Source organism: Myotis myotis, unplaced genomic scaffold, assembly GCF_014108235.1.
Source record: "Myotis myotis isolate mMyoMyo1 unplaced genomic scaffold, mMyoMyo1.p scaffold_m19_p_18, whole genome shotgun sequence".
NCBI classification, from domain to species: Eukaryota; Metazoa; Chordata; class Mammalia; order Chiroptera; family Vespertilionidae; genus Myotis; species Myotis myotis.
The window spans coordinates 37,562,096-37,580,546 of NW_023416322.1; the positions used below are offsets into that span (position 1 = coordinate 37,562,096).

At 57.0% G+C, this 18,451-nt stretch overlaps 1 protein-coding gene across 2 annotated transcripts in view; it reads right to left on the reverse strand.

Moving 5' to 3' along the window:
- Positions 1–302: 302 nt before the first annotated feature.
- Positions 303–18,451, reverse strand: part of SLC6A17 (solute carrier family 6 member 17) — a 36,680-nt gene continuing 18,531 nt past the window's right edge. For both annotated transcript variants that reach the window (XM_036344130.1, XM_036344131.1), the window contains exons 4-12: positions 17,214–17,340; positions 16,357–16,538; positions 14,919–15,029; positions 5,938–6,179; positions 5,485–5,677; positions 4,556–4,748; positions 4,178–4,337; positions 2,281–2,443; positions 303–1,841 (exon numbers count right to left, since the gene is read on the reverse strand). In XM_036344130.1, the coding sequence (XP_036200023.1) occupies positions 1,473–1,841; positions 2,281–2,443; positions 4,178–4,337; positions 4,556–4,748; positions 5,485–5,677; positions 5,938–6,179; positions 14,919–15,029; positions 16,357–16,538; positions 17,214–17,340 (1,740 nt within the window). In that variant the 3' untranslated portion in view covers positions 303–1,472. The remainder of the gene's footprint in view (positions 1,842–2,280; positions 2,444–4,177; positions 4,338–4,555; positions 4,749–5,484; positions 5,678–5,937; positions 6,180–14,918; positions 15,030–16,356; positions 16,539–17,213; positions 17,341–18,451) is intronic.

The window sequence follows — 18,451 nt, forward strand, 5'->3', positions numbered from 1 at the left end:
TGAGCCTAGTCTGTCCTCCCCTTGTCCCCCAGTGCTGAGAGCAGTCAGAATCACAGAACCTTCTGTCATGGCGCCCAGGCCTGGGCCCTCCCTGCCCACCTCAGCTCTCAAAGAGGTTTGCTGTCCCAGCCAGTTTCCCTTCCTTCCTATCTTCCATCCATCCATCCATCCTCCCATTGGCCCATCCATCCATGCACTCATCTACACACCCATCATCCATCCACCCATCCATCCATCCATCCATCCTTCCATTGGCCTATCCATCCATCCACTCATCCACTCATCCACCCATCATCCATCCACCCATCATCTATCCATCCATCCATCATCTATCCATCCATCCTTCCCTTGGTCCGTCCGTCCATCCATCCATCCATCCATCCATCCATCATCTACCCATCCATCCTTCCTTCCATTGGCCCATCCATCACTCTGCAGGCAGTTCTCTGGTCAGGTTCTATTCCAGGGTAGGCGGAAGGGAAGAGTGGGGGTGGGACACAGACACCTAGCCCCTCCCCTTGGCTGCCTTCAGCGTCCACAACACTGTCTGTGGCCCCGACCGCCATGGACTGGGTAGCCGTGCTTACATTACAGAGGGGGAGTGGCAGCCCAAAAGGGCAGTGGAATGATCCCTTTCCCAGGTGCCAAGCTTCCTGGACAAGGGCCCTGAACTCCAGGAACCCCGTTCCAGGGAGAAGCTGCCACTAGAGAGAAAGTTGGGTCCCAGGTGAGAGGAGGGGATGTGCTTTGCAATTGTGCTCCAAACCACCCGAATTGTGCTGTGGACAAGTGTGCTCTGGGACTCGAGGAAAAGGCAGAGGCCACCACTCGGCTCCAGGATGGGGCGGGGAGGGGAGAGGACAGGGCGATGCTAAGCCCCAGTGGAGGCATGAAGGGTTCAGACCTAGGCATGGCCCTCCCAGGCAAGATGCAGGAGCACCTCCCACCACCCAGGCCTGGCCTAGGACATCGGAGACCCCACCTAGAGCTGCGGGTGGAGGGGCCCCCACCCCTCTGCTGCCCGGGCACCATCTGCCTCACACGGAGGAGCCCCACCCCAAGCTGAGCCCTGGGTCCTGGCACATCCGTCCCATCCCCCGCCTTCAACCAGGCAGCCTCTGGGATACCCCGCCCAACCCCGGTGGCTGTCACCACCCCACCACCTGGCAGCACAGAGGGCTCTGAGACCAGGATCTGCAGGCAGCAGGTTAGGGGGAGAGAAGGGAGGGGTGACCCTGAAAGTGGCCCCTGGGAGCCTCCCCTGTGCGGGAGTCAGAACTTCTGGGCTGTTCCAGTTACTCGGCTGCCACGCGGTGATGGGATCTCGGAGGGTTAGATGGCGCAGCCCCCACTCAGGCCTGGGGTGCAGAACGGGCTGGGGGATGAGGCAGGGCAGCCCCTCTCCTGGAGGAGGGCCAGGCAGGGCGGGGCTGGCTGGGAGGGGGCGAGGGGCGGGCGTGGGGGGGCGGTGGTCACAGCTCCGATTCCGGGGTGCTGGCCAGGAGGTAGCCGCTCCCATAGCGTCCATTGGGGTTGCCGCTGGGCTCCAGGGGCGACGTGCTGCCGGGCCCCAGGTAGGAGCGGTGGGTGGGCATGGGGGAGGGCGCCTCGCTGGGCACCTTGCTGAGGATGAAGCGGGTCTCGTCGTTCTCCTCCAGGTTGGAGATGTCCTTCATCATGCGGCCCTTCTTGTAGGACACGGACAGGGTGTTGGAGCCGTCGGACAGCAGGTGGAAGTGCCTCAGGACGAACACCACGGGGATGGGCAGGGTCGCCACGACGATGAGGATGATGAGGAGCGCCATGGCCCAGTCAGGGAAGTACAGGTAGCGCTCGGCAGCCTGGGGGTGGGCGGAGGTGAGCGCCGGTGCCTGGCACTGCCACCCCTCACCCGCGCAGGGCCCCTCTTCCGCCCTCTCCATCTGGCACCAGCAGGGATGAGGGGCAGCAGGGACTGCTACTTGAGGTAGCCGGTCATCTGCACCCCAGTTTCTGCACTTGTACAAAGGTAGGTGAGTCCACTCCACACCAGGGCGAGAAAGCACGGGTCAAAAAGAGGGACAAGGGCGTTAGCCTTTCGACCCTCGTGTCCCTGTCTGTACCACAGGGACGATACCGCCTCGCCCTGGGTTGTTGGAAAGGTTACAGTCAGGTGTGCAACGGTCCCAGCAGGGCCGGGCACATAGCAATTGCCCCACTAGGATTGGTCTCTATCACCTGTTGCATTAAAGGCCTGGGAAGGCCCCCATGTCCCCGGGGCCCCGGGCTGCCACCCCTCACCTCCTCTTTGATCCAGGCGCTGTAACCTGGGGGCGTGACCCCCAGCTGGATGATGCTGGCCGTGGTGAGCACAGCCATGCACAGGGGAGACACGAACTTCCACATGTAGAAATAGAAGCGGTAGGGCCGGAAGCCCAGCATCTCCGTCAGCTCCTGCATGAACCTGCCAGGGGCAGCAGAGGGCCGGAAGCTGGCACCCCCACTGTGCCTGCGTCTTCCTCCACAGCCTCCTCCTCCAGGAAGCCTTCTCTGACCATCCCACCCATTCTTCACATTCAGCGCTCCTGGTATATCATCTGTGGCCGCTGGCCTCGGGACAGGCTCTGCCGTCTTCCGCTAAGATCCTCTGACTACATCAAATCACACCCACCCAGGATATAATACAACCCGCAGGACACACTCTGCCTGGCAGGCGGCACCAGAGGGCTTCGTGCTCTGGGCAGCACCCACCCCAACTCGCACTGGCCTGGCTCTAGACTCCCCCTGCTGGAAAAGAGGGGGAAGTGCGCTTCCCTAGTGTCCAGAGGCTGCCCTGACTAGGGGTTTCTAACTACAGTGCCTGTGGGTGGAATTCTGGGGGGGCTCGCAGACTGTGCCCACGAATGGCATTTAAAAATCATCTCTACCTCAATAACACCTAACCGAAATCCTGCATTTCCTCCTATTACAAACGCAAACAAGCACAGCAGTGTTAACCGTTCCCGGGACTGCCAGCAGCTGATTAAATCTCAGATATGCTCCTGTCACATTACAACTGAAGAGACCTCCTAAGATCACTTCTGCTCACAGCTGCTCCGGAGTTACCATGGCCACGAAACCCACAGCCAGACCTTACGATGTAATGCAGTAAAAATAAAGTCAGAGCCCGCCTGGTAGGAGCCAGGAGGTCACGGTTCAATTCCTGGCCAGGGCACATGTCCAGGTTGTAGGCTTGATCCCCAGTGTCGGGCCTGAGGAGGCAGCCGATCAATGGTTCTCTCTCATCATTGATGTTTCTCTCTCTCTCCCTCTCCCTTCCTCTCTGAGATCAATAGAAACATATTTTAAAAAATACACAGGTATCACAGGTATCACATCTCAGATTTGAAACAGTATTTTGCTAATTGTCAATATAACGAGTTGCCTGTACAATGCTCTCTATTTTATTATGTGCATTTAAAATAGCGTTCCGAGACGGGCACGGGGGCTTCCCCAGGCTGCCGAGGTCAGCACCTCTGAGCAGCGTGTCCCAGCCCTGCTCACGGCTGCGCCCTGCCTTGTCACCGCCCGCTGCCCTGTCCCAGGAAGCGGGTGGCTGGATCAGCGACAGTGAGAGAGCCCGATTCTAAGGTCAGGTCCAGACATCGGGGAGGGGAGGGGAGGGCCGAGCAGGTTAGTGGAGCCCTGACCTTGCTGAGCAAGTGAGGGGGACCTGGTCGCAGGGCTTTCTGGGAGTACAGATTGGCTCTCATAAGCCATGAGGCCAGGGGCTGTCCTTGGCTCAGGCCACAAGACCTAATCCCTTCTTATTGCTGAATTCTCTCACCCAAACAGAGGGCCCAAACCACGCCCTGCCTCACACCCTGTGTAAATAGCCTTAACGCTGAGTAGGGCTGCTGAAGTCCATGAGTGTGGAGGGCAGGGGCCCCTGTACACCCACTAGGTGCTTACACTGCACTGAATTCTGAGGAGCTGGTACCCAGGAAAGGTGCTGTGAGCATCAAGGCAGTTTAGGGTGACGATGGGACCTGAACCCAGGAGACTCGCGCCCGCAGCCCGAGCAGCGCTGCCCTCTCTGCGTCCCAGTCTCTCCATGATCTGCAGGAGCACCTCCGGCTCTGGGACCCCGGCCCCTTGGGGCCATGGGAAACAGCGCTCCCAGGGGAGCCACTCCTGCCCCCGCCCCCACGCCCCTTACTTCTTGGTCCCGTAGATCCAGGCCACAGCGATGTTCTCGAGGATGACGATGACGGTGAGCGGCAGGGTGGCCGAGTAGTCGTCAAACATGGTGACAAAGTAGTTTCCCGAGCGCTGGACGAACAACAGCCCCACGAAGAATGCAAAGACACAGCAGCCCACTACAGAGAGCCGGAGGCCGGTGTGGGGGCAGGGGTGCGGTGGGCGGGCCCGGGGCTCTTGGGGGCACCCAGGCCCCCCCAGCGCCCACTCCCCAGGCCTCCAGCCCACCCTGCAGCAGGCCCAGCCCTGTGGGTCAGGAATGAGTCCGAACCCCGGGTTTCTCCGTCAGAGCCACACCCCGTCATGCCCGCAGGCGGGGGAGGCTGCCAGGAGGTACCTGTGAACATCTCCTTGGGCACCTTGAAGGTGTCGATGATGGGCGTGGTGATGCCCGCCATGGTCCCGATCATACTGCCCAGGCCCAGGTTGATGAGCATCAGGAAGAACATGACGGACCAGAACGGGGAGGCGGGGAAGTGCGTCATGGCCTCGGTGAAGGCGATGAAGGCCAGGCCTGTGCCCTGCACGGACTGCGGGTGCGGGCGGAGGGAGGACCAGGCCTCAGTGAGGGCCCTCGCCCACCCTGGGAGCCCCTCAGAGCTTTAGGATTGACTCTTCCCTCTTCCCAGGGGTCCCCACCCCCACCTACATCCCGCTGCTTTGGCCAGCGGGGCTCGGGTTTCAGTTTGCATCAGAATCCTGCCCCCACCAAGGCAGTAAAACACCAACCAGTTCAGGAGTTCAGCGGTGGGGTCTGGAATCTGCAAGGTGTACAAGGACCCCAGGTAATTCAGATGAAGATGCTCCCTTTTAGCAACACACCCAGCTCAAGACTGTCCTCCTCCAAGAAGCCTTCCCTGATTGCTCCCAGCTCTGAACTCCAGACCTGAATGTCGTGATCTCAGCCCGCCTGCCCCATGATCACAGTGGAGCCTTTAAAAACACCGATGCCTGGCTCACCCCAGGGACAATGATTTGATTGGTCGGGAGGTAAAGCTGGGTATCAGGGTTTTATAAAACCCCAGGTGACGCTGATGGGCAGGAGAGGTAGAGGACAACTGCAGTAATGCTGGGCCCCTGCTCACCAGGGCTCAACTGACCTCAGGGCAGGGGTTTGAGCTGATACCTTTCCTCTCTCCTTCTCTGGACACATGAAAAGAAGGTCCTTGCTTATCAAGTAAATGAATGGGTCCCTGGTGGCTTTCTGGAGCCCGCACCCAAGCCCCAGCCGCCCCTGGCCTGTCTGCCTCCCAGCCCGTCCCACACCTTGTCCAGCTCGTCCTCCAGCACGCAGGGGTCCAGGCCCAGGGCTGAGAAATGGTCCTCCTTCACTGTCATGATGACCTTGTACATCTCCGAGTAGTCCTTGGTGGTCAGGTGGGAGAAATTGACGTGGGGAGGGATGAGGTCCTGGCTGAGGACGTTGGTGTGGAGGTACCCCAGGATTTTCTCAGCATTCCTGCAGCACAAAGGGGAGGAGACGAGGTAAAAAGGCAGCGGTGAGCACGAACCTGGGGGCACCTCCTGGCACCCAGGTGGGACCTGCTGGCCATCAGCAGAGGCATCTGTGAATCTGCCCCTGTGGTCCAGGGCTGGGATGGAGAGCTCCCCTGATCTCCATCCTCAGCCCAGGGACAGGGACTCCCCACCCATGGCCCGCCTGCCCCTCCTGGGGACGGTGGACAGAGAGGGGAAAGGGCAGGAGGAGGCGCCACCTACTCAACCACGCATTTCTCATTCATGATGTTGGCCTTGAAGCCCAGCACAGCGAACACCACGAGGGTGGCCAGCACCGAGGTGAAGAAGTTGATCAAGGCCACCAGGGCGGCGTCGAAGTGGCAGTTGTTGTCCTGCTTGTTGTAGCTGGAGAAGGCGATGACGCCCCCGAAACCCAGCCCCAGGGCGAAGAAGACCTGCGTGGCCGCCTCCCGCCACACCTGCGGGTCCAGCATCTTGTCCAGCTATGCGGGAGGGGACCGTGGCACGGGAAGAAAGGAGACACACAGTAACGGTTTCATTCAAGTGCAAGGGAGTTCCCACCAACCCCCCTTTCCGCAGCCTCGGCGGAGTGCAGAGGCCCTGAGGCGCAGTGGGGAAGAGGGGAGCTGTGTGACCTTGGGCATGTCCCCTCACCCCCTGGAACGGTGTCGCCGGTGAAACGCAGATCCAGGCGCATGTTGGTAAAGGCTCACTGTCGGGCTGAGGCAGGACAGAACAGACGCACACACTTGCACAGTCGGTTCCCTGCTCATTTTAACTGCGATCACGGCTTACCACAGGGCTATCTCGCGAAGGAGCATCTCCAGGGCCATCAGACATGGTGTGCAGTGCATGACTCTAGGGCAGGGGTGGGCAAACTTTTTGACCCGAGGGCCACAATGGGTTCTTAAACTGGACCGGAGGGCCGGAACAAAAGCATGGATGGAGTGTTTGTGTGAACTAATATAAATTCAAAGTAAACATCATTACATAAAAGGGTACGGTCCTTTTTTTTGTTGTTTTATTCATTTCAAACGGGCCAGATCCGGCCCGCGGGCCGTAGTTTGCCCACGGCTGCTCTAGGGAGTGCCACTCACTTAGACTAGAGTGTGAATGGTGCCTCCTAGAGTTGTCCAGTGTGCAGCCTGAGAACTGCGAACATCAAGGTCTCCCTGAGACCACCTCCACCTCAAACCATAAACAAAGACACCACCGTCTTCCTCCTGCCCACCTGCTCTCCCTGGTCCCAGAAAGAAAAGGTTCACTCATACACACCTACATGCCCCAGGTCACAGAGGAACCCACCCCGCTCACCCAACCTGAGGCACAGATCTAAGACCCTTCCAGAGAGGGGTAGCCCCTGCCTGACCCCATCTGCTCTCAGGCCGGTCAGGAGGCTGAGCCACACAGTCTGCTCTCAAGCTTGTCGGAGGCTGAGCCACACAGCATGTAGACGGCCTGGGGCAATTTCCCACGCCTTTTCACATCCCGTCTCCTCTGTTACGCAAAGCAGGGACCCAGCTGGACCCAGCACAGGGCTTTAGAGTCAGACAGACACAGCTCTAACTCTGACTCCCACCTTCACTGGCCGAGAGGACTTGGCAAGTGGTAGTGCCTGTTTCTTGAGCCTCAGTTTTCTTATCTAAAAAGTGGGAATAATAGTAGAGTCTCCCTCCCAGAGTGGCTGTGAGAATCAAATGTACAGCCAGCAGTCATGCCTGGCACGCAGTAGCATTTGATCCAGCAAATGCCTCCGACCTGGTAGAGACAGAGAAGTCTGGGGGGCGGGGGCAGGGATTACTGAGAGAGTAAACTGAGGCCCAAGGTGCAATGAGTTGCTCACCGTAATGGAGCTCACTCGTCCGGGGCGGAGGAGTTTCTAACATATAGACCACCGCCCGCCAGGCCATGGTGCCCTCCTCCCACCGCCTCCTGACTCTGACTAAGGCGGCTGTAAAGCAGGAGGCGAGATCACCTGCTGGGGCCAGATGGGCTGGGAGGGAGGGCTGAACGTGCAGACAGGTGGACGCGGTTTCCGTTGGTCCCAGAACAGAGAGCGAGACCACCGGAGAAATGGAGCAGGTCGCCTGCATTCCAACAGTGATCCAGGCCCACGCTTCCTTACCGACACACCCGGGGCCAGCCTGGTTTGGGAAATCAGGGTTTCGTTTCTAATTCTAGTGTCAAAAGGCAATACGGTGCATATGCCACAGAGCTACATGCTACCCTGAGCGGGCCTGGGACAAACCTGTAATCAAATGCATTCGTGTTTCTGCCGCAGAAGATGGCAGTTCACACCAGCGCATCAGTGAGGACTATAAATAGCCTCCCAGCTGTGCAGGTCATTTTGCCACAAGATGAGTTCCCTCCCAGAGAAAGAAAATCACTTCTGTTTTCCAGGGCTATTTGGGTTCGGGCATTGTGAATAAGGAACTGGGGCCTAGCCATGCTCCTAATAGAAATGTGAAGATCAGAAAAAAGAAAAACATAGTCATCCTCCCTTATCTGTGGTTTTGCTGTCCATGGTTTTAGCTGCCTATGGTCAACTGCAGTTCGAAAATATTAAATGGAAAATTCCAGAAATAAACGATTCATAAGTTTTAAATTGTGTGCCAACCCGGCCAGTATGGCTCAGAGATTGAGCGGCAACCTATGAACCAAGAGGTCACGGTTCAACTTCCAGTCAGGGCACATGCCCGGGCTGTGGGCTCCAAACAGATCAATGATTCTCTCTCATCATTGATGTTTCTATCTCCTCTTCCTTCCTCTCTGAAATCAATAAAAATATATTTTAAAATAATAATAATAAATAAGAAAAGTAAATTGTGCGCCATTCTTCAAAAGCACCATGATCTCCTACCTGTGGTCTTTGCCCAGGCTGTTCTCTCTGCCTGGAATTTCCTTCCTCCTACTCATTGTTTGGTGAACTCCTATTTATATCTCAAAACCCAGCACAAATATCACCTCCGCTCTGAAGCTTTCCCTGCCAGCCTCTAGCAGAGCTAGTCATGGTCCTCGGCTCTCACAGCCCGCAGTAACACCGGAATTATTGGTGTGTGCGTGATCTTCCTTTCTACACTTTGTGCTTCTGAGGGATGGAGCCCACTTGCTGTCTTTGCATGAGCAATGCCTATGGAAGGGGCCGGGCAGACAGACAGGCAAAGCTGACCTGTGTCCTAAGGTGACCTGAGCTGGAGGCTTGCTGTTCCTTGAACCTGAAGGGGCTCTTTCAGGATTGCTGGGTGATGGCACATGATTTCAACACGGTCCTGATCACAGTCCACAGAGAGTGAACCCAAGGCCCGGCCTTAGGAAGCTCAGGGTCCTTTCGGGACGTCAGAGTGTGACTGCAGGAGGGGAGGTGGGAACCGGGCTTCCCCACTGAAGACGAGGCTCGCACCCTCTTCGGGGTGCCTCCCCCAGAGCAACAGCTTCCCGTCACTTCCTTGGCACAATGGCTGAGTCACTGCCTCGCGCAGGGAACAAGGTGTCCGTGGCATTTGGCTCAGTGGCACGAAGATGCTTTTTGAATCCACAAGCAGCTGCCGAGCGCCCAGCCCGAGCAGCTCGTGACGGGAGCCCACGTCCTTGTTCCCTGGCCCCGCCAGGCCCCTGCCAGTGCGAGAGCCAGACAGACTGCGGGACACCAGGTGGCACCGGAGCACTGGGCTCCCACTGCCTACGGGCAGAGTCACCTTCAGAGGGACAGAGCCATACTCGCTGATGCTCACGGCGCGCTCTGCAAGCAGCGGCGGTCCTGCACTCTCCCGACAACTGTGCCAGGGCCGCCAGGGCTCACCCCATCTAGCAGCCGAGGAAACGGAGGCCCTGGGGGCCAAGGACTCTGCCCTCCGGCTGCCAAGTGATGAGCTGGGATCTGGCCCCATCGCCTGGCTCTGAGCCTGCCCTCTGGTGGCGAGGCTGGGCTGCCTGGTCCTGCTCAGAGCCGCTCTAGCTGTGGGAGCCTGCAAGTCCCACCACGAACTCCCTCTGGGCCTCTGGGCCTCGCAGGGAGCCGCCCTCTTCTCTAGCGATCCCTGCACACCCTGGCCCTGTGGCCAGTCCGGCTCACTGTCAGGACCACCCACTGCCCAGACCCAGAGGTGGCGATGCCGGGAGCTCAGCTGGTGCTGACCCCAACCCCGAGGCTGGCTCGGCTCCCTCCACGGTGACTGCTTACAGGTCACACAGTCACGCGGTTCAAAACCAACAGGCGGGACGGGTCCACAGTAAGCTCTCCCTCTCCTCACCTCAGTGTCCCAGGCGCCCTGCTCCCTCCCTAGAGGCAACCATGACGTCAGTCTCTTGCATACCCTCCCGGTGATGTTTAATGTCAGTGTATTTATACACACATATGTGCACACGCCTGTGTGTGTGTATTCCTCCCCTTTCTCCCGTACTGTCCACACCGGAGATGTCCACGTGGTAACAGCAGTGCCTACCTCTAGGGCTGGTATGAGCTTAAAGAGCGGATGCGTGGGAGGTGTGTGCCACAGCGTGGGCACAGGAAGCACCACGCATTGCGAAACACGCGATCGATCTAAGCACACGCTGGCCCAGCCCACCGCACGCTCCCCTCCCCTGACCTCTGGGAGCCCTGCCTGCTGCACACATTCCCCCCGCCCCCCCACATGCAGTTACTCACACTCACTCCCGAGGCTCCAGCCCTCCTCCCTCCTTCTAACTCAGCTGGTGACCTTGCTGCTACTTCTCAGAGAAAACGCGCAGCTCCTCACCACAGCCCCTCAGCTGCCAGTGTCTGTGCCCGCAGGCTGGCCCGCCCCTCCTGCTCCTGCGGGGACAGGCTGTGCTCCCCACTAAGACCAATTCCCCCCCGGGGCACGGGGTCCCATCGCCCCTGCTTATTCAAGGACACTGGTCGCCTTCTCTCTGACGGCATGGACTCGCCCTTTCCTGGATTTGTTTGGTGTGGGATCCAGTGGTTTCTAGCACATCTCAGAGCTGTGCGCTGCGGTACTGTGACGATGAGACACTTGGTCTCCATCCACAGTCCCCTCCCAGCTCCTGAAACCCTCGCATGTCCTAAGTGTGGAGTGATAAAGGTGCCTTGTGTTAGGTGAGTGAGGACCTAACTAAGGGCAGGGGGGCTGGTTGCCAGGAGAACCCACCAGTGATTAGAAGGTTGGAACTTCCACCCCCACCCCAGCATCAGGGAGGGGAGAGGGACTAGAGGTTGAATCTGTCCTCAGTGGCCAATGATTCCATCAATCATGTCTACGTAACGAAGTCTCCATAGAAACCAAAGAGGACTGGGCCCCAGAGCTTCCAGGCTGGTGAGAAGGTGGAGATGTGGAGATGTGGAGATGAGGGGAGAGTAGCTCACCTGCAGGGCACGGGAGCTCCCACCCAGCCCCTGTTCCTTGCCCCAAGCAGCTCTTCCATCTGCCTTTTCCTGAGTTATATCCTTAATTATAAACCGGTGATGCAGTACCACGTCTCTCTGAGTTCCGTGAGCCTTTCTAGCAAATTAATGGAACCCCAGGAGGGGGTCGTGGGAACCTCTTATTTCTGGCCAGCAGGTCAGAAGTCCAGGTGACATCCCAGGCTTGTGACGGGCGTCTGGGAGGCGGCCTTGAGGACTGAACTCCTAACCTGGGAGATGCCATGCTACCCCTGGGTCGTTTCAGAATGGAGTGGAATTGAGCTGAATTCTCAGACTCCCAGCTGGTTTCCGAGAAGCACTTGTTGGAGGCGTGGGGAGCACCTCCCCCTATATTGGAAACAGAGTCTCGGAACACAACTTAACAGCCATTACCACACTAGGTTTTAGAACATGGAGCAGCCATGACCATCACCAATGTTAGAGCATCTTCACACCCCAAAAAGAAAGCCTGTACCCAGGAATGCTCACTCCCCATTTCTCCCCCAACCTGCCCACAAACCCAGCCCTGATCTGCTTTCTGTCTGTACACATTTGCCTGTTCTGGATGTTTCGTGTAAATGGAATCATACGACATGTGGTCTTTGTGAATGGCTTCCTTCATTTAGCATAATGTCTTCAAGGCTCACCCACACATGGATGGGAACTTCACCCCTTCTGATGGCTGGGTAAGGAGACCATTGTATGGATAGGCCGTGCTTCACTTTTCCATTCGTCCACTGATGGGTACTTGAGCTGCTTCTGCTGTTTGGCTATTGCGAACAATGGTGCATGAAGACTGGTGTACAAGTCTTCGTGTGGACACATGTTTTCAGCTCTCTTGGATGTGTGCCCAGGAGGAGAGCTGCTGGGTCACATGCTAACGCTGCCTAACCTTTTGAGGAACTGCCAGATTGTTCTTCCAGAGCAGCTGCACCGTTTCCATCCCCACCAGCAGGGTCTGATGGCTTATTTTTATATAAAATTCTGAAATAACACCTTTGATCCCCTGGCCCTATCCAGTTAGCACCCCACTTCTCATGTCTGTGCCCTGTTACAGCAAAACTGAAAATAATGGTTTCTATCCCTTGTCTCCAATTTCTCACCTTCAATGTTCCCGTGAACCCATTACTACGAGACTGTCCCCAGCACGCCACCACCTCAATTGTTCTTGTTGAGGTCACGTGACCCCTCTGTGACCAAGTGCTTCGGCCGTTTCTCAGTCCTCATGACCGGATCTCTGGGCAGCTTTGGACGCGGCTGACCTTCAGGCCCCCTTTTTCTGTTGAACACATCTCTCCAGGGTCAAAGGCAGGAGCTGCCCCATAACTGCTCAGTGGGCAAGGTCTCAAGATGGACCCCACAGATTTCATCGGGACCGAAAGTCACCAGGTTCAGTGGGCCAAGGGCCACGCCTGCTGGTTCTTGGGGACCTGGATCCTCCAGAGCCTTCTGGATTTATTTCTTTATACTTCGCCTCATGAAGACTCTGGCCTCTGCTAAAGTGGGATTACACGGTTTCCTGAACTCCAGGAAAGGGTGCAGGAAAGGAGCGCCCCGCCGCTGCTGTTCAAAACGCACATCAACCATTCTGCACCCATATGATTGATGATAACTGAAGGCTAACAAATGTGGAGCCACTGGGACTCACACACACAGCTGGTGGGAGTGTTAACAGACGCAACCTCTTTGGAGCAATTTGGCCAACATCTAGGAACACTGAAGCTATGCATACCTTTTGGGATAGCAATTCCACTCCCCAACACACACACCCAGAGGGCCTGTGCACATGAAGACCGTGTAATAATGTTTATTGTAGCGTTACCAGCAACGGTGAACACTGGGGAAAACCTAAACGATGGTCAACCAGAGAATGAATAAATCCATTTGAGTTTAGTGCTACAGTGGAATACTATATTGCGGCGAAAACGGATGTACTAGAGCTACAAATACCATTATAGCTACATCTCAAAAGTGTTGAGCAAAAATAAAAACAAGGTTTATATAATATGATGCTCTTCATGTAAAGTTTAGAAGTACGCAAAATGGCTATGTGTTGTTTATGGACATGCATATATGTTTTACAAAAAAAAATTTTAATGTAGTAGCAGGATAAACCCCAATTCAGGATAGTGGTTACCCTTGGGGAGGAAGGGTGTGGGATCAGAGTGCGCTGTGACGATACGGCATCTGTAATATTTTATTTCCTAAGAATGTTCATTGATATTAAGTATGTGTGTTTATATGCCTGAGATAAAACAACAAGATGTTTTAAAGAGCGTCTGAATCAAATGGGAGCAGCGTTGTCTGTGCTCGGCCCGGCAGCCGGCGTCACAGTCCAGTTCCCTTGCTCCTGGAATTAAACCCCCGCTTTCCCACCACCAACAGGGGCCCATCTGGAGACCTGGTGCATCTCCACATTTACCACCATCTCTGGAGTCTGTCCTTTGCTCACAAAGCTCAGTAAAGTAAAACTGAAAGACTCACTGTTCACATCAGGCAGCTTCTAGAAACAGAGTTGAAGTCATTCATAAAACAGTCGGCTTTCTTCTTAAGGCTGGTTCCCCCCAAAGAAAGCAGGTTTGCATTTTTCTCCTTTGTCAGACACCACGTGTTCACAACCACCCGCGCCAGCCACGTGGCCCGAGTCACACTCATGCCTCCGGAGATTCACTAAGTGCTTCGTAAAGTGGACCTCCGCGGTGGTTCCCATGGAAACCTTAGAAGTCACTTCCCAGCATGCCGAGGGCCGGCTCCTGCGGTCTGGCGGTGATGGAGCCGGGTGTCCTGCACATTGCCACCCCAGACACCGGGAGCTGTGCACAGCTGCGCGCATGGGGGCGTGGGGAGGGGATGGGGTTTCAAACCCACTGAATCAGGGCTCTTCTCTCTGTGTGATCTGCACGAACTTTCTGTGTAACTGTGTGCGTGTGTGTGACACACGTGTGACATGGCACTATTGAGGGCCAATGCTAAGACCTGAACTTGGGGGGGCTCTGACCCAGGCCCATGGGCTGGGGTCTCACCGGCCCCTGCTGGTGGCTGGTCAGCTGGCATTTGGGGGTGGGCTTTTCAGCCCGCCCACGGGGTTACTAATTCCATTGCTTGGGGTACCTTGAAGGACATCGCAACCTGCATTTGACATTCTCTTGCTCCTCAGTGGACCAGCTGTGCCCAGTGGTCTAAAAGGGAAGAGAGGCAGGGACACATGGTGGGCAGAGGAGGAAGCCTGGGTGACCATGTTCAGGACGCCTGCGCGGGCGTGTGCAACGGGCACAGTGGTCCGGCCTGGCCCCTGCCAGGGCCATGGGGAGGAGAGATGAGGATGGAGTCGCTGAGGGCAGTCACTATCCATGTGGTCCATTGTCTCTGATAAAATAGTCACACTGTTCTCCTGACCTGGGTACAAGCCGTGGTTCCTGGGGGAGCGAACTTCTCTGAGGCACCTTCTTGGTTTCTGCTGTCACAGATGCACCCATGAATCCCCCCTCCCTGTCCCCGTGCTCCAGCCAAGCCTGACTTCCCTCAAGCACGCCCGGTGCTTCTCACACTCATGCTCACGTGGTTCCTTTGACTGCAACGTCCTCCTGCCACTCATGAAATCCTACGTGCTCCCGAAGGCTCAGTTCCCGAAGGCTCAGTTCCCGTGTCACCTCCTCCCTGAAGCTGTTTCTGATTCCACCCAAATAAATTCGCTGTCCCTTTCCTGGGGACCCTGAGGGCAGGGCCCATGCTCCGTCCCCAGGGCATCCCTCCAGGGCCTGACACCCAGCACGTCCCCCGGAGTGTTATGCCCCACAAGGCTGATGGACCGGTGCAGCTGGGGTGCCCGGATGCCTACCTTGGGTGTGAACATGTGCAGGATGCCATCGACGGCCCCTCGCAGCAGCAGCCCCCGGACCAGGAAGCAGGCCAGCACCACGTAGGGGAAGAGGGAGCTGAAATACATCACCTGCAGGGAAGACAGGGACCCACCGTGGGACAGGGCCCTCCTGCAGCTGGCACCTCCCTCCCCCTCACAGCTGGGGCACATGAGCCCCGCTGATAGCTGCAGAAAGCAGAGCCCGGGACCCTGGGCACGGGGCCAACCCCACCGCATGTCTGGCCTGGAGCCAAGGCAGAAACAGGAGCCCAGAAAGCTGGAGTCAGCATGGCTGGGCCTGCAGCCCCCCCAACCCCCCGGGGCGCCCAGGGGGCGAGGAACCCTTTGCTCTCCCTTCCTCAGTTTTTTCATGTCTGGAGCCTGCGTTTCTGTCCCTGGCTCCAGCGGACCCCCTGAGGGTCTCCCCTGTCCTTAGAGGCCTTTGACAGAAGGCCTCCAGGAGGTTACAGTCACGGCTCCCAAGCAAAAACATCAGAAGAAGGTCCTGCCTCTTGTGATTATAAATCATGTCCTATTTTCTAGCATGTGTGTTTCTTGCGTGTTTCCACATCCCCATGTGCCTGGCACCGAGCCTCACGTGAAGAGGCTCACGCCATGTTCGCTGCACTGAAACAGATCAGGAGGACCGCCGAGCAGGCGGTATGGCCGTCAGGAGTGTGCGTGTCCGCCCCTAGACACTTAGGAGGCACGTGACCTTGGGCTATGTACTTAGCCTCGGCGTGCCTCCATCGCCTCACCTATAAAATGGGCACAGTAGCTCCTAACCCATAAGGTGGCTGTGGATCACAGGCATTCATACACCAAGCGCCACAAGGTGTCAGCTACAATTTTAAACTCTAGAGAGGGACGAGGAGGTGGCTGAGACCACGCTACTGTTCCAAAGGCTTGGAGTCCTTGCTCATCAACTCTGGTAAAGAACCCGAGGCCCCAGCCAGCCATCCAGGGCTCTAATTCCAGCTCCAGGACGGACAGACTGACTGTATGATCTCAGGGAGGTGCTTTCTCCTCCCTCGGCCTCAGTTTCCTCACCTGAAAAATGAGTGGATTGGGCTGCAGGATCCCTAACGTCCTCTCCAGCCCTGGCAGTGCATGAATAGTGACAGGTGACAAAGAAGCATGAGCATATTTGGAGGGGGATGAACGGGGGAGAAGGTGTATGGGGCTCTGCTGGTCTGCACTGCAGAGACCTGTGTGCAGCCCTCTGAGGATCTGTCCACCAGGAACGATGCTGTAGCAATGACACTCCATAGCCTCCTCGGGAGCCTGTGACCTCATCCCGAGTCCCCCGGAGGCCAAGCCCACCGACAGGACCCTGCGTGGGGCGACCCGGATCTCTTGGCCCCCTGCCCTCCACCCTTTTCTCAGGCTGTGGGTCTGAGTGCCCCTCCCAACTCACCTTCCCCGAGGACTGGATGCCCTTGATGACGGCCATGCCCACGATGGTCCAGGCCACAAGGAGGCACAGCGTCATCTTCCAGTTGAGGCCCCCACTCTCCGAGATGGAGTTGGAGATGTCCAAGGCCTCTCGGTACCAGAAGTAGGTGGTGGCCGAGCTCTTTTCACACTCCGCCTCCACCACTGCAACGGCAGCAGAGCCTCAGTGGCGGGGCCTGGACCCCCACCCAGGCAGCGGGCTGTGCCTGTTCTGGGTTAGCCAGGATCAAAGACCCCGAGGACTCCTGGGCTCCCGACAGGGCCTGGGAGGCCTCAGGACTCATTAATCTATATTCCCGCTCATGCCACCCCCTGCCCACGCCCATCTGTGGAGGGCAGGAAGGGTAAGGCAGAACTTGGGAAGGTCCTGAGCTGGGAGAAGAAGATCTGGATTCCCTCCCTTGGTTAAATCAGTGGTGTGACCATGGGAAAGTTGTTCTGGGCCTCAGTTTGCCCATCTGTGAGGTGGGATAATCATCCAGGCTTTGATGGAAAGCACATACAAATTAAAACTGTGTCAGGAGAGGATGGTATTTGAGTAGCACAGGGTAATGGATAACAACTAAAGAAGAGTCCCCATTTGCAGAGTTCTACCTGCACTCACTAGTTCATTCAATCCCATTAAGAACTACAGGCTGGTGAGAGGGCATCGGAAGGGGAAAGGAGGATCAGAGAGGGCAGGTGTCTTCTTCAAGGTAACACAGCAGGTCAATGCAATCCCAAATCTGTGCCTAAGCCTCTTTGGCTCATTTGACTCCTTCCTGGGACAGGGCTGGCTGGGGTCCCCGGCTGGTCACATTCATGGGCCCCCGAACTTGCCTGCCGCGGTCCCATTCCTGACAACAGGACATTCACTCCAGGGCAGTGGGTACTGGAAGGACTTGAAGAAGTAGAAGATGCTCCAGCCGATAATCACATTATAATACAGCCCAACAAAGAGGCAGACCTGAGGACGAGGGCCCAAGGGCAGGGGTCATGGGGGCGGCAGGAAGACCCCTCCCTACCCCCCCACCCCCACCCCCACTGGAGGCTGGGCAGAGCACAGCCTTGGAGGAGGAGGAGCGGGGAGGAGATGGAGCAGCCAAGGCGCCCCCTAACCCTCCATTCATCTGGTATTCAAAGAATCCACCGAGGAATGCTTCCCATATTAAAGTCTCTCCTTTAAGCAATAAACGCATAACATGTTAATCCTTTCCAGTTTCTCGTTCTTCTAGGAGGCTGAGAGCACTACCTACCCTTTCCCGATGCCTCGGCTGCACAGTGTCAGAGCTGCCCCGGCGTGGGACCCGCACAGCTCTGCCCCCATAGTCACTATGCCCAGACTGGGGTGCCTTTTGGGATTTTCTGGATGCTTCTTATTGGTTTCCTGTGCCCACCTTTCTCTTGGGACACTCCTCTCCCTTGGTACGGTCTGCAGCCGCCTCTACAAAGACGTCAGTTCTCGTTTCTCATCTCCAGGAGAATGTCACCTCTCATTTCTTGGAAGCGACAGAATTACCTTTGGTAGAACTGACTGGGGCTCCCAGGTGCTTCTTTGAAAGCAGTGCTTTCTCGCGCTGCATGGACCGTAACAGGCCCGGCACCTCCCGGGGCAGCGATATGACTATGCACCAGTGACCTGCTGGCCTGTGAGACAGCCGAGGGCCCCTCGCTTCACTGACTTCACCTGATTTCACCCGAGCACTGGTGTGCAGGAGCGGACGCTCCCATAGCACAAGTTAGGGGATATAGAGGGGCACCCACTCCTTTACTTGTGTGCTTTCAGTCCAAGAGGACCCCCCTCCCACTCACGGCAGCCCCAGCGGAGTGGGCTGTGTGCAGCCGTGTGCACCTGTGCAGGAGCGATGCCCAGCATGCGAGGCAGCTGCACTGACCCTCCCCCGGGCTCTGCATCCTCGGTCCCTTCCAGAAGCAGATCCCCGTTTTGTCCCAGGTGAGCGTGGGCACCTGGGCTGTATCCCTAAGGGAGGCTTGCTGTCCTCCCCAGAGCACTACTCAGGCCTGTGGATGAGCCAAGAGCCTCACAAAGCTCCCCGTCCAGGGGTCTCCTGCCTCAC